The 16,439-nt window shown below is 39.5% G+C and overlaps 1 protein-coding gene and 1 long non-coding RNA gene across 5 annotated transcripts in view; one reads left to right on the top strand and one right to left on the bottom strand.

Annotated features, from left to right (window-relative positions):
* Positions 1-14,300, top strand: part of NRP1 (neuropilin 1) — a 139,405-nt gene extending 125,105 nt beyond the window's left edge. For 2 of the 4 annotated variants that reach the window (XM_050939037.1, XM_050939035.1), the window contains exons 14-18: positions 3,002-3,139; positions 6,598-6,872; positions 7,366-7,459; positions 9,342-9,398; positions 10,624-14,300. In XM_050939037.1, the coding sequence (XP_050794994.1) occupies positions 3,002-3,139; positions 6,598-6,872; positions 7,366-7,459; positions 9,342-9,398; positions 10,624-10,916 (857 nt within the window). In that variant the 3' untranslated portion in view covers positions 10,917-14,300. The remainder of the gene's footprint in view (positions 1-3,001; positions 3,140-6,597; positions 6,873-7,365; positions 7,460-9,341; positions 9,399-10,623) is intronic. The other 2 variants (XM_050939036.1, XM_050939038.1) reach the window with 1 other exon arrangement.
* Positions 14,301-14,368: 68 nt separating this feature from the next.
* LOC127044394 (uncharacterized) overlaps positions 14,369-16,439 on the bottom strand; it is a 36,332-nt gene continuing 34,261 nt past the window's right edge. Inside the window, exons 2-3 of the long non-coding RNA XR_007772480.1 lie at positions 16,008-16,109; positions 14,369-15,388 (exon numbers count right to left, since the gene is read on the bottom strand). This is a non-coding gene — a long non-coding RNA (uncharacterized LOC127044394). The remainder of the gene's footprint in view (positions 15,389-16,007; positions 16,110-16,439) is intronic.

Raw genomic sequence — 16,439 nt, forward strand, 5'->3', positions numbered from 1 at the left:
AAACTCCACAATAGGCAGATGTTGGATAATGTACCCCCCATGAAGGTCTGATCTGAAACCCTACTAGTCAGAGATTGACTTAAACCCTGAAGCATGAAGTTTTGTAGTTTTTTGAATTAATTAATTTTCTCTAGACCATTCACAGTGTTAAATACTTTTATCATGTTCCCTGTTACTCGTCTCCTTTCTAAAGTAAACAGTCCCAGTCTTTTCAGTCTCTTTGTGCTGTGTGATAGCTTCAGACCGATGTGCTGCGTATATCACAATTTTCCTGTGCTGTAGTTTGTATGTTGTCAGGGATGTCACAAGTTTTGCATGATGCTACCTTTGGGGTTCAATCAAATAAATGTTGTTTAACATTTTTCTTCTACTTTTTTAAATTCCTATTTCATGGATGTGATGTCACCACCATGTGATACGTTGTCTTTCTCATCATCTTTAGCTGTGAAATGATATTTTTTGCTACTTAGAAACTTTCACATCACAACAACATGACTCTCTTCCTTCAAAAACTTCCCTTGACTTTGGAGTGTCCCCTTTTAGGCCCTAATCCCTTTAAACTTTACTCAGGAACCCACTGTCTGTGAGAGTGACCTTTGCGGGAAGGCATTTCTTACATGTTCTTTCCTCCAGGCCAGATGCTCCCCCGGCTTTGTGGAGAAACTGGGAATTCTGCTCCTTCAAGCTTTGGATCCCCTCAGTTCAAAAAGGGCCCGGGGGATCCTCTGGAATAAGGAATCCACCCAGTTGCCCCTTGCCTCTCTTCTACAACCCAGCTCCATTATTATTTCATGGATCCTTCAGGAGCTATGTTTCCAAGGGTTCCCCCAACAGAAATTGCTTTCTGTATGTCCCCTATAGGGTGGTTCACAATAAGTAGGGGAAGCTCTGTAATACTGCAGGTACTGCATTGCATTTGCATTGGCTTTCCTTGTGAGTTAGAGGTAAGAATGAAAAGAAGAACAGCTCATGTCCCTGAGTTGATATTGATGGAAGCATGAGGCCTTCTGTTCTTAGTTCTTACCCACACAAAACTCTCATTGAAATGAATAGATGTTTTTCCTGAATAAGGACTGATTGACAACTGAATAACGACTTCAGGATTTGGCCCTTTGAGCAGTCACTTTGTTGCGAGTGGGGGATTGTTCCACTGTGAGTTTTCATTGCTTCAGATGAGCCCCTCTTCCAAAGGGGACACGGTGTAACAGATTTTGAAACAGTTTTTGGAAATCAGAAATGCACAGAATTCCACCCTATCTTTTGTAAAATCTATCCATTCAAATTCCAAGTTTCATTGAAAACTGCTTTGTATTAAACCTTTGGGCAGAGTTGAAGAGAAGCTGGAAACAAGATATGATCTCATCCTGACCATAATAATAAACCCAATAATACCAGACTTCTCTTGTTTTACACGGAACTTGTGGGCAGTGGGCCACATTTGTCTCTTTTCATTTTTGATTTGTCCATTTCAATGCTGCCATCTTGTGGGCCAGCTTGCCTGAAAGATGCTGAAACTGTTTGTTACTAAACCTATGTTCTGTAATTGCCAGCAGGCCTTTCCTACAGAGTTGTTTGCATTATTATTGCAGCCGTGTTTGTCTCAAATCCTTTCAATAGTGTTTCTGACTTCTTGTTGTTGTTTTTCATAACCAAATTTTATTGTGTGCTATTTCACAGATCAAAATGTTATGGTACAAACAATTAGCAAAAATTTATGACAGTTGGAACAGCTTCTTTGAGCCACAAGTATTACAACAAAAGTTATCTGATAATGTCTCAAAGAGCAGATGAGTTAATCAGGTCACATAAAATCAGAGTGGACCCAAACATTTATATATTCAAAAATATTTCACTAGCTTTGTTTTATTCTTCCAGTTCCAAGCCTCTCTGCACTTCCTGGTTCTGCCTGGGACCAGAAGTCCTGAAAAACTCTTTTTATGAGGTTTTCAGATCAGTTTTGTAGCCTTCCTCAGAGGCATAGATAATCCTCTGAATTTTTGATGGATTATCCAAACCAATTCTCCCTGTGGTTCACCCATCACTAATTAAGAGACTCTTATTTTGTGGCTTTGGCACAATTTTTCCTTGTGACCCTCAAGCACATTTATATCACATATATTGTTGTGAGCAGAAATGTAGGTGGGCAGAGAATTGTCAGTTATCACGTATATGCTGTTGAAAGACATTGTTCTTGCATTTTAATGTAAAGCCATTGCCACTACCATACATAGGGCTTATTTATATCTAAGCTATTACTACCCTACGAGCTAGGGATGTGAGTCCCCTGCTGGTGTCTACATTGAGCTAGGACGAGTATAAATAGCAGTGTAGCTGCCATAGGAGCGGCAGTGGAGGCACAACTGAGCCATGCTGAGTACAGCAGGTTTGTACTCACCATGGTTCAGCCATGCCTCTGCTGCCACTACCAGTGCTACCATGTCTACATTGCTATTTATACTCATGCTAGTTCAATGAGGAGAGCAGAGGAATAACACCCCTAGCTTCTAATGTAGATGAAGCCTAAAAAGCCCTGTGTTGGAGTGTATAGAAGAGCCATGCTGCAGCTGGATTCCCAGGTGGAATTCTGAAGCAGGAGGTCCACCACCCGATGCTCCACACTTCACAGAGCCAAATCTGCTTGTTGTTCACTCATCCCAGTCCTTTTGTTGAGGCGAATATCACTACCACATGGAGCAGTGGTTTCACTCCCTGGCCACATTGTGGTTGGCTCTTGTAAATGAGAAAGGTTCCTTGCTACAGTCTGGCCCATAAAACCAGGAGAAAATAGCTACATAAGTTATTTTAAGTAATTGGCTATTTTAGCTATTTCCTAGCAATCCTGATCTGTAAGGGCTTCTCAGAATTTCAAGTAGATGTGGTTATTTCCATAGACTAATCAAAGTAGTTTGTTGTTGTTGTTGTTGTTGTTTAAATAAAAAATCTTAAGTTATATTGATAAATTGTATCCTTTTTCTTGCCCCACTTTCCTCTGTTCCTGCAGAGTTGCCAGCATATGGTTTCAATTGTGGATTTGGCTGGGGATCTCACAAGACTTTGTGCCACTGGGAACACGACAGCCAAGTGGATTTAAAGTGGTCAGTGCTGACTAGCAAAACTGGGCCTATTCAAGATCATACAGGTAATCATGAGTTCATGATGGAGTCAGCTTTTAGGGGAAGGGGTCATTTGTGTAGTGCCAGAGCATCTTCCAGAGCATGAGACTTTGCTGTATCTACATTCTAAAATATGTCTTTCAGTCCTGGTCTCCTGGTCTCCCGAGCGTGCTACTGCCTCCCAAGAGCAGTGTGACTTTTTGGCAGGAAATGAAGACAATCATCATTCCCAATTCCCCTGGTTGATAATTCCCTTATGGGGCACTAAGACTTCAAATGTCTACAGCAGTGCCCTTCCATCCAGTCACTCACCCTGTTACTGCTATTTAACAACTAAGATAATACTGAATGGATCCTTATGCATTCTTGTTAATAATGATGGATATACATCTACCAAAGGAGCAATATATAAGATATAATTGTAACTTCCAAGGCTTCTTCAAACACCCATCCATCTCAGATGGTATTCCCCTCTTCATACGTGGTTCTTCCAGAAATAACATCTCAAGGAACTGATTGGCTGGTCCTGAGGAATGCCTTTCCCAGAAGTGCCTCCCAACGCAGGCTTCGGCATAGCAGGGTAATAGATACACAGATGAGTACCAGACAGGGGAGGGCACTTCATGACCGCACAGCTTTAGTTTTAGTACTCTCTTTTTCATATGTGTAGTCTAATTAAATGTGCTAGAGATGAATTCCCCCTTTCCACTTCTGCAGCCCCTTTGCCTAATGAGAATGACAAGGAAATTAGATAAAATTGGACTCCTTAAATTCTGAGACACTTTCAATTGAATCTTGAGACAAGTACAGTAGTTTCAGAAAAAAAAAACTTAAAATACTTTGACTATAAATGGCACTGCACAAATAAATGGCATCAAATTAACTAAACGCAGTTAGCTGAAATGAAGGCTGTAATGGTGGAAAAATTGATGCAAAGTAAAGTTAAATGGTTCAGTAAGATCTGACATTGAAAGGAGGTTAAAAGCTATGTTAGCCAGAGACTGACAAAATCTAAAAGGCATGCATAAGTAAAGCTCTAATTAAGACAACGAAGACGGAGTTCCTGACCCAGCACTGCAATAATATTCTGGTAATGAGAAATATCAGCACTTTGCTACCAAAGATTATAGAGCCGAACCTGTCTGCAGCCAAGAGCTGAAGAAATGATATTTCTTAAATGAGATTTTGTTGTTCCTGTCTAGCTCTGCTTTTTCAGGGACCTTTTTATTTCCAGTATCTAGCCTCGAGAAGTTTCCAAAGCCCCTTTCCCTCCCTCCTATTGCAACGCACACAGATTTCCTAAATTTCCTCTCTGACTCAAAAGTGGTCTCCCCCTGCCTTGCCTGCCATCCACTCAGTAGCACCTCCAAAATGGGTATGTAGGCAGATTACTAGCAAGCAGTGTGGCTGCACAGAACTGTAGTGATCAACAAGCTGATCAGTATCTGAAGTCACTAAAGTTAGGGAATTGCTCTTCCAGAGTTCCTTATATATTATGGAAGAGAAATTCTTAACCATTTTGAGTCACATTCTCTCATTTGCTCATGTATAAATCTGGAGTAACTCTCCTGAAGTCATGTTTACTTCAACGGCACCCTCCCTGAAGCAATTGCTTTAAGACTGCAAGGCTTGCCTCACATGACTTCAGCATACACATGTGGTGTGAGGCCTCCACATAGTTATATTTGGACTGACTTCTTCCCAGCCTAGTCAGTCATCCTAACTCTTCAGTCATTTCCCTTCTCCCCTCCTGACCCCTCCGGATTTCCTTATCACCACCCTGTAGGCATACTTACACATGTATATGTTGCAGACTGAACAGAATGGAGGGCTGAGAGGAACACTCAGGCACAGAAACCTTTGCCTGAGAAGCTGAACAGAACTTTATTGCAGTAAAGCTGAAAGAATCACATAATTTTATTTTGGCTCATCCCGGCTCCTGTGCAGAGCTCTTCCAAATCTTGATCTATCCTGCATCCCCTTTGGACTGGATATCTGACTGAACAGGATTAGTCTAATAAAGCAGAAACACCTCCTTGTCACTTTAGAGAGGCCAGTTCTCTCTCCTCTACTGCCTTTAGCCCCTGGCTCCCACTGCTCTCTTCTTTCTTCCTTCTTCCTTCCTGGTTCAGCTTTTACTGTCTCCTCCCTCGCATACTTCCCAGAGTGGCAGGGCTGGTCAGCCCCCATTAGTCCAGGATGGGTGGTAGATCCCTGATGATGTGCTGGAGGGGTTTTAGCTGGTTTTCTTCGAGAAAGAAACCAACAGGACTCCACTGGCCATCACATACAGTTCCCAGCTAAAACCCCTCCAATGCATCATCAGGGATCTACAACCCATCCTGGACAATGATCCCACACTTTCACAGACTTTGGGTGGCAGGCGAGTCCTCGCCCACAGACAGCCTGCCAACCTGAAGCATATTCTCACCAGTAACTGCACACCGCATCATAGTAACTCCAACTCAGGAACTAATCCATGCAACAAACCTCAATGCCAACTCTGCCCACATATCTACACCAGCGACACCATCACAGGACCTAACCAGATCAACCACACCATCACCGGTTCATTCACCTGCACATCCACCAATGTAATATATGCCATCATATGCCAGCAATGCCCCTCTGCTATGTACATCGGCCAAACTGGACACCAGGCTTTAAAGAGAAACTGCTGAGCTTCAGTTCATCTGCAAATTTGACACCATCAGCTCAGGATTAAACAAAGACTGTGAATGGCTTGCCAACTACAAAACCAGTTTCTCTCTCTTGGTTTTCACACCTCAGCTGCTAGAAGAGGGCCTCATCCTCCCTGATTGAACTAACCTCCTTATCTCTAGCTTGCTTCTTGCTTGCTTATATATACCTGCCCCTGGAAATTTCCACTACATGCATCCGACGAAGTGGGTATTCACCCACGAAAGCTCATGCTCCAAAACGTCTGTTAGTCTATAAGGTGCCACAAGACTCTTTGCTGCTCCTAAAAAAAATAAACACTGCACAATTTAAAAACAGAGTTAAAATAGTCCTTCACACAATAGTTGTTGGGCAAACCAAGGTGTATTTATATCTAGACTGGTGCACCATGGATGTCTCTTGTCAGTAGGCGAACACTGAAAACCAGAACATTCATTGTTGTAATGAGCATGCCTGAGTCTCCTTTCCTGGGCAGTTGCGAATGACCTCTGCATGCCTTAGCCGTGAACATCAATCATGGTGCTACAGTTCAGTTCACTATCAGACTTATACATGATCATGGTGAATTACAAAAAGTCATTAGCTGTGATTTACAACCAAAAGAAGTTATCACTAATGTATATATTTTTTTAAATTCCCAAAGTAAATACTCCAGCTAGCTTAACATTGTGACTCTTGACTGATAAATCTGGAAGAGGACAGAGTGACTTGGAATATTTTGGTTTGTTAGACTAACAAAAAATGAAACTTGGTCACTGTTTCTAATACACTATTATTGTGACAGCAGGAGATGGCAATTTCATTTTCTCACAAGCTGACGAAAACCAGAAAGGCAAGGTTGCACGGCTGCTAAGCCCTGTGATTTACTCTCAGAACTCTGCCCACTGCATGACTTTCTGGTATCATATGTCTGGGCCCCATGTTGGCACCTTGAAGATCAAACTGAGATACCAGAAGCCAGATGAATATGATCAGGTTCTGTGGATATTGAGTGGACATCAGGGGAACTGCTGGAAAGAAGGACGTGTCCTTCTTCACAAGTCTGTGAAACATTATCAGGTAAGATTGGTTGGATTTGTTCTGGGGCAACAAGGTCAAGGTCTGAGAGACTGTTCTGGCTATATTTCACATGAGATAGTAGAAAATGTCAAGGAACAATTTTTGTAGGCACTATTGTAGCTGCATGTGGGATGTCGTTGCTGTGACAATAACAACAGTGGCATATTTCTTGGAATTCTAGATAACAGTAATACAAGCAATTTGTTGCAGAAGGCTAGATGAACTGCTTTACAAATCATTTGTCACCTTTTGTAAAGTTTTCAGCCTCACTACATCTCTTGTTCTCAATTTAAAAGTCTTTAGAAAAGGTGTGAAATTACATAATGCAATATTGGTATGCAAGAAATATTGACCAAAAACAAGTAAAGTATATGCACATGTGACATCATGTGAATTTAAGCTGGATGCTTTTTTAAAGAACTGTTTGAGAAATCCTGAACACAGTTATGGGTATTAACACTAAAGCCAATGTGAAATTATTTAATTTTGCCAGGTGGTTGTTGAGGGAGAAATTGGAAAAGGACACGGAGGAATTGCTGTAGATGACATTAATATTGACAACCACATAACACAAGAGGATTGCAGAAGTAAGTATGACTAGCAAGAAATCACAAAAATCTCACCCAGAACACTATTCATCCTGCTCTAATGGCTGTTGTTTTGCTAAGAAAGAGTTATATCATGCAATTGATTGATTTATTGATTACAGTGAGAGTTTTGCACTCTAAACAAGGTCATGATATCTCCTACTGCATTAGTCTTTACTCAGGCAAAACTCCCAATTAAGTCAAGGACTGCATGGCACCATCTTAGATGAAGTAATTCTGAAATACCAACCCCTAACTGAGGATAGCATTCCAAGATGAGGCAACGATATACTCACAGAAGACAGACATTAAAAGGCCTTTTAGATCATCATGTTGCTAATCTTTTAAGGTCCCTTTGTATCATTTCTTTGTTCTAACTGATGTTCAGAATTCCAACCAATTTAGTCTAATCAGTGAACATGAACATGCTACTTACACCCTCTTCTAGATCATCAGTGGCTATATTGTATCAGACTGATCCTCACAGTGATCCTAGCCCAGCCCCACTAATCACCTTCCCCAAAGCTTAATGCATTTATCATTACCGTTTATTTACAGTATTTTAGTCAGTTTTCAAAATACACACTAAATGTTCCTATCTCTGCCAATATGAATTAATATTTATGATAAGATTTTGCAAAGCACTGTATCACATGCTTTAAGAAAACCCAGATAGATCACATCTGCCTTGTTCCTTTCATCTGCTAAATCTTTAATTCAGCATTGGTTGTGACCTGATTTCCCTACTACCGCCTTCTAGAGATGTGGAACCCTGAGTGATGTAAGAACATGGCACATTCAGCCTCTCAGTGGGAAAGATGGATATTTATATCTGAAAGTATCTAGACAGTTCAGACCTTTAATTCCTGATTAGTCTCTAGTTACTCCATTCACTAATAACTCTATGGATAGAGCACACTTCAGTTACTCTGGCAGCAATCCCAGCTGTACACCAAGTGCAAAGTCCTGCCCCCACCCCATTGTCTTTTAAGAGCCTTATGTAACGATGCTGCCACGGGAGATGAGGAATAGAACCCAAGACCCTCAGCCCCAGTTTCTGTCGTTTGAGCTAACATCATAACCTACAGTAAGCTCTTATCCTCTGTGTCCACTGGCAGGGGACAAAACTTAGCCAGCATGTTACACATACGTGCAGTAAATCCACTGTGGCTTCACTGCAGGTGGATGGGGCAGGATTTGAGGAAACTATACACTCCCTACATAGTGTATATGCAGCTGTGCGGCTGTATGGGGCACCCTACATGCTGTCATGCACTGGTTGTTTAGGACAAGCCAGTTCCTCCAGCAACCTCCCCCATGTTAAGCAGGACATTAAGACCATAAGCCAAGCGACAGAGCATCTCCTGTCCCACACAGTTGGCTCTGTTGGGAAGGATAACTCTCTAGTTACACCCCACCCCCACTTCAGTTACTCAGGCTGGATGCTGGTCAAGGGATTTGGACCTTTGAGTTCAAATCAAGAGCCCAATCCTGCAACCCTTACTTACACAAGTAGTCCTATTGCAGTCAGTGGAACTACTTTTGTGATTATTACTTCTCTGATTAAGGGTTGCAGGATTGGACACCAAAATTGTAAATACAATGAATGAGATGCTAATTTCTCATACTGATTTCTCTTTCCCAGACATGGAAAACCCCTGCTGATAACTCTAAAATTGTGCCAAGATTGGGCGGAGGGGAGTTTTTAAACCTTTCTTTTTTCTCCATTAATTTTCAAAGTCCCATCGTAATGAACAGCTCTGTCAAGCTGACATAATGATGCTCTGACACAGAAAAATCTGCAATATCATTATTGTCAGCATGATAGTCAATCAGTGTTTGTAACCCTAATAATCAATGTCATTTCTCTTTGCTTCATTAGAATCAACTGATGGGGAGAATGAAATAGATGAAGAAGACCCAGAAATTAATCAAACAGGTAAAAATGGTCTTTTGTTAAAATGGAATAAATTAAAAGGCGCATTTTCATGTGAATTTGAGTATTTATTATCATTCCATTTCACTAAATAAAATTAAATAATCATATACAGTATTGAATATTTATGGTTTATCTGTAGATGCCATTTATATTTTGCACAATATAAAATATATCTAATATATTTAAAGAGGTTTTAAATAGCTATAAATAATAAGCGTCCATCAGATTGTAAAGAATAGTAGCATAAAACTACTCGTTCTAAAGCTCATCATATAACGCAAGCCTGGTCAGAATTTTCTTGTCTATAAGTGATCTCCAGTGCTGAAGGAAATAGTATAATTTATGTTCATGCCATACCTGGGTAATTAGGCTCAAAACTCTCCTGGCTAATAATTTCTCTCAGTGCACTGAAAATGTAACTTGATGATCAATCTACCAAAGCCGTGCAGTTTTCTCCAGCAGTAATAATGATAGTTCTAAATACACTGATCTCTCAACATATTCATTAAAGGTATCATAATTGTCACATTAACCTGATAAAAGAATAGCCCCAATATGTTCATAGTTTGCAGTCAAAGAGGCTAATCCTGCTTCCACTGAATTCAATACAAATGTTACTATTGAATGAATGGAAGCAAGATAAATCTAGAGATCCCTTTCAGTTTTTACTATAAAGCTAGCAGGTTTTATAGACTCATCATATCTCTGTAATAAATCCAGATGGAGATGGGGGAAGTCATTGTGCCATCAACTGAATATTTTACATAAGGAGGCAGAACAAGTTCATGTGTTAAGTGCTTTTTCCCCTGTACCTGTCTCAGGGCCTGATTCTGATCTCTGAAAGCCAAAGTAGTCATGTTTTATAAAGTGACAGAATACTGACAAAGATGAACACTGCCTTCTTGAAACCGGATACCAGTGACTCCCACTGCCTCACTCAAATTCTGAAGCAGAAGAATAATACCCTAAATGAGCCACAGCAAACTCAGAGATAAGAGTCCAACTTGAAATAGTATCCGGGCCATACTATAGTTTTTACCTGTAAATTATCTCCCCAAAGAAACTGGGTTTTCAAACTATGCATCGATTTTTGTCAAAGCCTAGACATTCTTCCTCCAAACCTCACTTCCATTCCCAAAGAAACCAGTGCATTTTTAGCCTGAGTTGCATATACTCATTCTTATACTCAGTCCTGTGAATGCTGCAATTATTTATTCCATTTCAGGGTTTACTCCTCAGAATCATGAGAATGAAGACCATTACAGTGATAACGTCGCAAGGAAGCAAGGCAATGTGCTGAAGACCCTAGACCCCATTCTTATTACCATTATAGCCATGAGTGCGCTCGGGGTGCTTTTAGGAGCCATCTGTGGAGTCGTCCTGTATTGTGCCTGTTGGCACAATGGAATGTCAGACAGGAACTTATCTGCACTGGAGAATTACAATTTTGAACTTGTGGATGGAGTAAAATTGAAAAAAGATAAACTAAACACACAGAATTCTTATTCAGAAGCATGAAAGTAAAAAGCAGCTAAAGAAGTTTCAAGAGAATTGGAATGAAAGGACATATCGTGATTGTGCTGGGGAACTGTCAATCTTCCTTTACTGTATAGGCTGAAAAGTGCGTTGATAACGCTGAGCCAAGCTTTTCTCAGGAGCTTCAATGAGTGTAACTGATAAACATGGACAACAATCTGTGTTAACAATCTGAATCATGTACAGTCTGCTTTTCCTGTTGGTTTTATTTGAAATAATCAAATGCTGGTGTTGAGACCAAGTATGGTTGATTTATAATTCATTTTGTCTTTCCTTTTCTCCTTCTCTCTTGTTTTTCTTTTATGGATAATTTTATTTTTATTGTGCAAAATCCGAGATGCTGTCACAAAGTGTATTCTGTGGGGTCCTTTTGATGGACATGCTGTCTGTAGCTCAGTGCCCAGAAAATATTGGAGTAACGACAATTTAGTGGACTCCTGCACCTGTATTTTGTGTATAATTGCTCGTGTTGTGTGTAGGCAAAGAAAGGTTAGGGTGTTTTTGAAGAGTACTGTAGCATCAGTACTGATTTAGTGTGTCAGCTCTGTTTACGAAGCAATACGGTCAAATTTTATTGATGTTTTTCAGTGTTGTACTAAACTTCGTGCTTGTGAATTCCATACAAGAATATGTGCCATCATCAGACACAACTGGCAAACGAGTGTACTGCCTAGAATCTAAACAAAAAGTCCTTGGCACTGACTAGTGTATGTCCTCTCAAGTGCCTTTTTGTTTGTACTGCTTTTCATTGTGTTAACATTAACTACAGCTCTGTTTCCCTCCAGTTAAAGCCCTTGTCTTTAATCATATTCTGGTGGCTCACTGACTAAAAAGAAAGTATATTTTAGTGTAAGAAAGTAGCCTCGGAAAGGCAAGGGCTAATCATATTTGACAACTTAGCTTGATTGTTCTGCTTTCTGTATTTCAATTTCATGTCTCTTGACCCTTTTGTATAAAGCTGCAATATTCCCTTTTATTGTTCTTTCATATAGAATGTATTTTCAAACGTAAACTCTCTTTCTCTCTCTTTCTCTCTGAGTAGATTGCATAAGCATTTGCCATTGTAAAGGAAAGAAAATTGCAGCTTTAACTTGCTGGTAATGGCAAAGGATTTTACTAGACTTTGTGTTAAAAAAAATAAGGGAAAATTCATAATCCTCCAAAGTTGAACTTTGGGTTTCTTGTTAACAGCATAAAGTGACAGTATCTTTTTTCCTTAGTCATGAAACATGTATTTTACCCAATCCAAGATGCCTACTAATAGATAGTTACAGATGAGAAAATTACTAAGAATTTCCTTATTGAAAGATTGCCTCCAAAACAAGAAACATTCCCCTCTCCTGGTTCTATTCTCCCCTTGAAGTTTGTATGTATTCATGCTAATCAGGGTTACTCCTGGGTACTGGGGGCAGAATAAGATCCCACACTGTACACAGAACATGAAAATTTAGGACAGGTTATATCAAACGGTGTCCAGGTCTTTTGGCTATCGGCTATAAATGAGTAAGCAGCACTCTTTATAGGGCATACTGCTTTTTGGATAGATACCTCCAGCTTTTTGGATAGATACAGCTAGTTGAATACTGTAAACAAATATTCACAAATAATGTGTTTGATATTTGATGTGACAAATTTGTCAAATATTTGTTCAACAAATAATACTCAACCACTTATGCAGCTGATCCAACAAGGTAAGAAGAAATTAGTTACAGAGGGCAAGATTGTCACTGCCCTTTGGTATCCAGGTAGGGGAGTAATGGTATGTGAGAACCATTCCCACAGCCCTTTCATGGCCTGGCTGATCACTGTTGCAGATTAAAGTGAGAAAATGGCCTTCCTGCACAAGCAAGTGTGTGGGGACTGGGGCAAAAGGGGTGGAAATGGACAGAACATTGATTCCACATGTCCCTAGTATACCAACCAGTGGATTTATTTCAACATAAAGGTGTTGGGGGAAGCGAGTCCCAGTAAAGCATCGCAGTAATTTGCTTCCTCCTTGAAACAAAGTGGAACCAGGGAAAGAATTGTTAATTTTAAGACGCATAGTTCTTTCCCAAGGCTGCTTCCATAGGACACCTATGCAGTATCTCTATGCAGAGCTAGGACTAAGTACGGTCTCAATCTAGCCCTGAATAATTTAAGTGATAAATGTAATCAATATTCATTAGATATGTGGTTCCAGGTATATTATTCAACCAGTCCAAATGATAGACCAGAAAGACTTACAGAAAATCCATGAGCATCCTTGTAACAGGGCAGTGGGGATGAGAAAGTGTAAGTATTTTACAATAAGACAAAATAGAAGAAAAAACCCTATTAGTTGCTAATACTATGAACTCTTTCAGGAACATAAGAAGAAGATAGAAAACCTTCAAAAGGTAGAGATTTAGGGTGAAATCCTGCCCTTATTCAAATCACTGGCAAAACTCCCATTGATTCCACTGGGGCCAGGATTTTTATCCATCATGTCCAACTCATACAGTAATCTAACCATATTGGTATCAAGACAGCTAGTTAATTATCCCAAAGAAGATTGTTTTTCAAAATTCTTTTCACTGCACTTGTATCACAGTAGTGCAATTTAATTGCATTAGGGTCTGTTCTTCCTTAGATAAGAAAATGTACATTCTATTAACCTACATGTATGTATCGCCTTACAAAAAAAATCCAAATTTGGGGCCTGATCCAAAGTCTTTCCAGTAATTTCAATGGATTTTAGATCAACTCTTGGTCTTGGTGTAATCTGAATTGAAAAACTTGTTAAGAAATAAAACAATAATACATCTCCCTTGGGTATCCAGCCCTTATTATCAAAATAAGAATATAGCACTGATGATTTGATTTCTCTGAAGGTAATGGAATGAAAGTTGCCCTTCAATAAAGGAAAAATGATACTGCAACTTTACATTGAAAAAGTATCTTGCACTGATAAATATATTTAAAAAATTATATGTTTATAAAGTTATTAATTTGTAAAGGCAGTGTTACAAAATGTTCAGTTTATATTGTTTTAGATTGTTTCATAATTTTAAATGTAAAATAACATATTTTTTCTTTATTGAAAAACTATAAAAATCTTCTGTAGTAAAATGATTTCATTTTACTGGTATATTATTCCTTCATGTTTTGTACCATCATAAAATTTTGTGCAAATTTTTTTTACAGAAATTTTTATTTTCTATGACAATATGACACTTGTAAATTGTTGTTTCAAATGAACAGTGAAGCCTTAACTTTGAATGACATTTGTATTCTCAGTCACTAAGTAGAATAAAAACCACATAGAACTGAACTGTAACTTAAAATTTCCAAACTATGACTACTACATTCCAAAGAAACAGTTGAATTAAACATTTTCATAAAATATCCCATATCTGATGCCTTTTATTATGCCTAGATGGATTGTTTTTAAAATAGCTTGTATTTTTAATATCTTGTAACAAGCACAATATATTAATAGAGTCTCATTTGCTAGAAGAGAATATCACTGCTTAGAATAAAAGGATGAGACACAATATTTTACTTGACTCAATCTGCATTAACTGAAATTGAACTCATACGAGCCCGAAGGCTGCCACCATTATTCACGAGAGTGAAATTTACCCCTTTGCAGAAATTCAGCAAAGGAATAATGCACCACTTAAGTTCTATGGCCTTGATCCTGCAGCCTGATTTGCGCAGGTGGATCCAAACACCCAGTGCAGAATTCTTTTGAAATCAATGGGCCCATCCAGGTACAGTGTTCTGCTCATGCAGCTCAGATTGCAGGATCAGGGTCTAGGTAATATTCATCTAAATGCATTTTACTTATATGAGTAAACATTGCAAAAGCAGGCTCTCAGGGCCCAATCCTGCAATCACTGTAGTACTGAACTTCCACTGATTTCAGTGCAAATTTTGAGTACAAATCACCGACAGGAATAGCAATATTGTCACGTAGTTTGGGCCCAGACCTTGCATAAATTGCAAGTTGTATATTTTATTAGCTATTCCCTTTACATTATATTTACCCATGTTTCTTTTTAATATTGATCCATGTCAATTTTAAACTTTCTAAAAGCCCTATTCTTATTTTAAGTTGCATACATAAACAAGTTCATGGTCTTCAATTATTTATATACATTTTTCTTTATCTACTTTACCACCATAGGTGGAAAACATCACAGAAATTATTACTCACAATGCTGATGATTATAATGATTGATCAGGAAGCACTGATCAGGATGGATGTTGTGACTTGCTGTATAAAAAGTGAGATGCTGCTATGGAGATATGCCCATGCATGGTGTTGCTTTCTGCCCAGGCCTGGAGTTGCTCACAAGAACTATTTGGAAAAGCAGGTTTCAGAATAATCAGCAAACCCAGATTCCTTATAATTCATTTTATTTCACTGTTGCAGATGGAGATGAGGTGGTGTGAAGAATACAGCTACAGAATTAGTCCACCTTCGGTCACTTTTAGGAAAGTGGAGAAACAGTTTTGAGTTCAAGTTAAAAGAAATCTGTCTTTCCTTCATTTACTGGAAATGAATTAGCCTAGAATCTAATGGATCCTTTACACTAGCCCTTCAATCTTGCATGCAGCATACATATGAGTTGGACTGACCTAATACATTGAGGGGCAATATCTTGTTAGCCCAATCAGTCTTTGCAGAATTTAGGCTTTCATTTAAAAAAATAAGTTCTAAACCTTTTGGGTGCAAAGAAAACCTTCTAAACAATAGACAGACAGAAACAATAGAGGTGTTAGCTGCAGCCATTCATTGATAGGAGAAGCCCAGTGGTGACAATCTAAATGTCAGCATTGGTAACTTTGTCCGTGCTCATAACTGAAGCAGCAAGATTCAGTGATTCTGGGAGCTTGAGCAGACTTTGGGATTCTGGGGTGGAGATGGAAATAGAGTACCAGAGCATTTTTCCTCCAACACAGCCAGTGTCCAGCAATTTCACCATGCAATTCCCATTGCTAAGCGTAAGGTTCTTGGGAGGCTATGGGCCTACCCAGGGTGCTCTGCAAGAACGAGGCCCACACACACTGTGAGTTATTGGCTTTAATGAAGGTAAAGTGACACACCTGCAACGGGGACTCCTGGCGTTGCTGTCACGGAGGCGGGGAACCCAGCGCACCAAAGCTCGGCCTGGTATGGAGTCCAAGAGCAGGATCGTAATCATGCAGCTATATATACAAAACACAAACACAGCTCATACATAAGAAAATAGGAGCTTTCCACAGGCTGAGTCCGCCCTTTGGTTAATGGCCATGCAAACTGGTTCTAACCAGTTAACAGCAAGTTATAACTGGCGTGCTGTGCCCTACAGTAACCGGCTGCCGAGAAAGCGGAAATACCCTAGCTAGGCCGTAACACAGTCTTCCGCGGTTCCCTACACTAAGGAAAGCAATACACAGCTAAACTCCTGCACATCTTGGAAAACACAAAGATCAAAATCAAAGGAATTCATGCACTTTCACATAAACACAAAAATCCTACCATGTCTCCTCTTTTTA

This window comes from Gopherus flavomarginatus, chromosome 2 (genome assembly GCF_025201925.1).
Source record: "Gopherus flavomarginatus isolate rGopFla2 chromosome 2, rGopFla2.mat.asm, whole genome shotgun sequence".
In the NCBI taxonomy this organism is placed as follows: domain Eukaryota; kingdom Metazoa; phylum Chordata; order Testudines; family Testudinidae; genus Gopherus; species Gopherus flavomarginatus.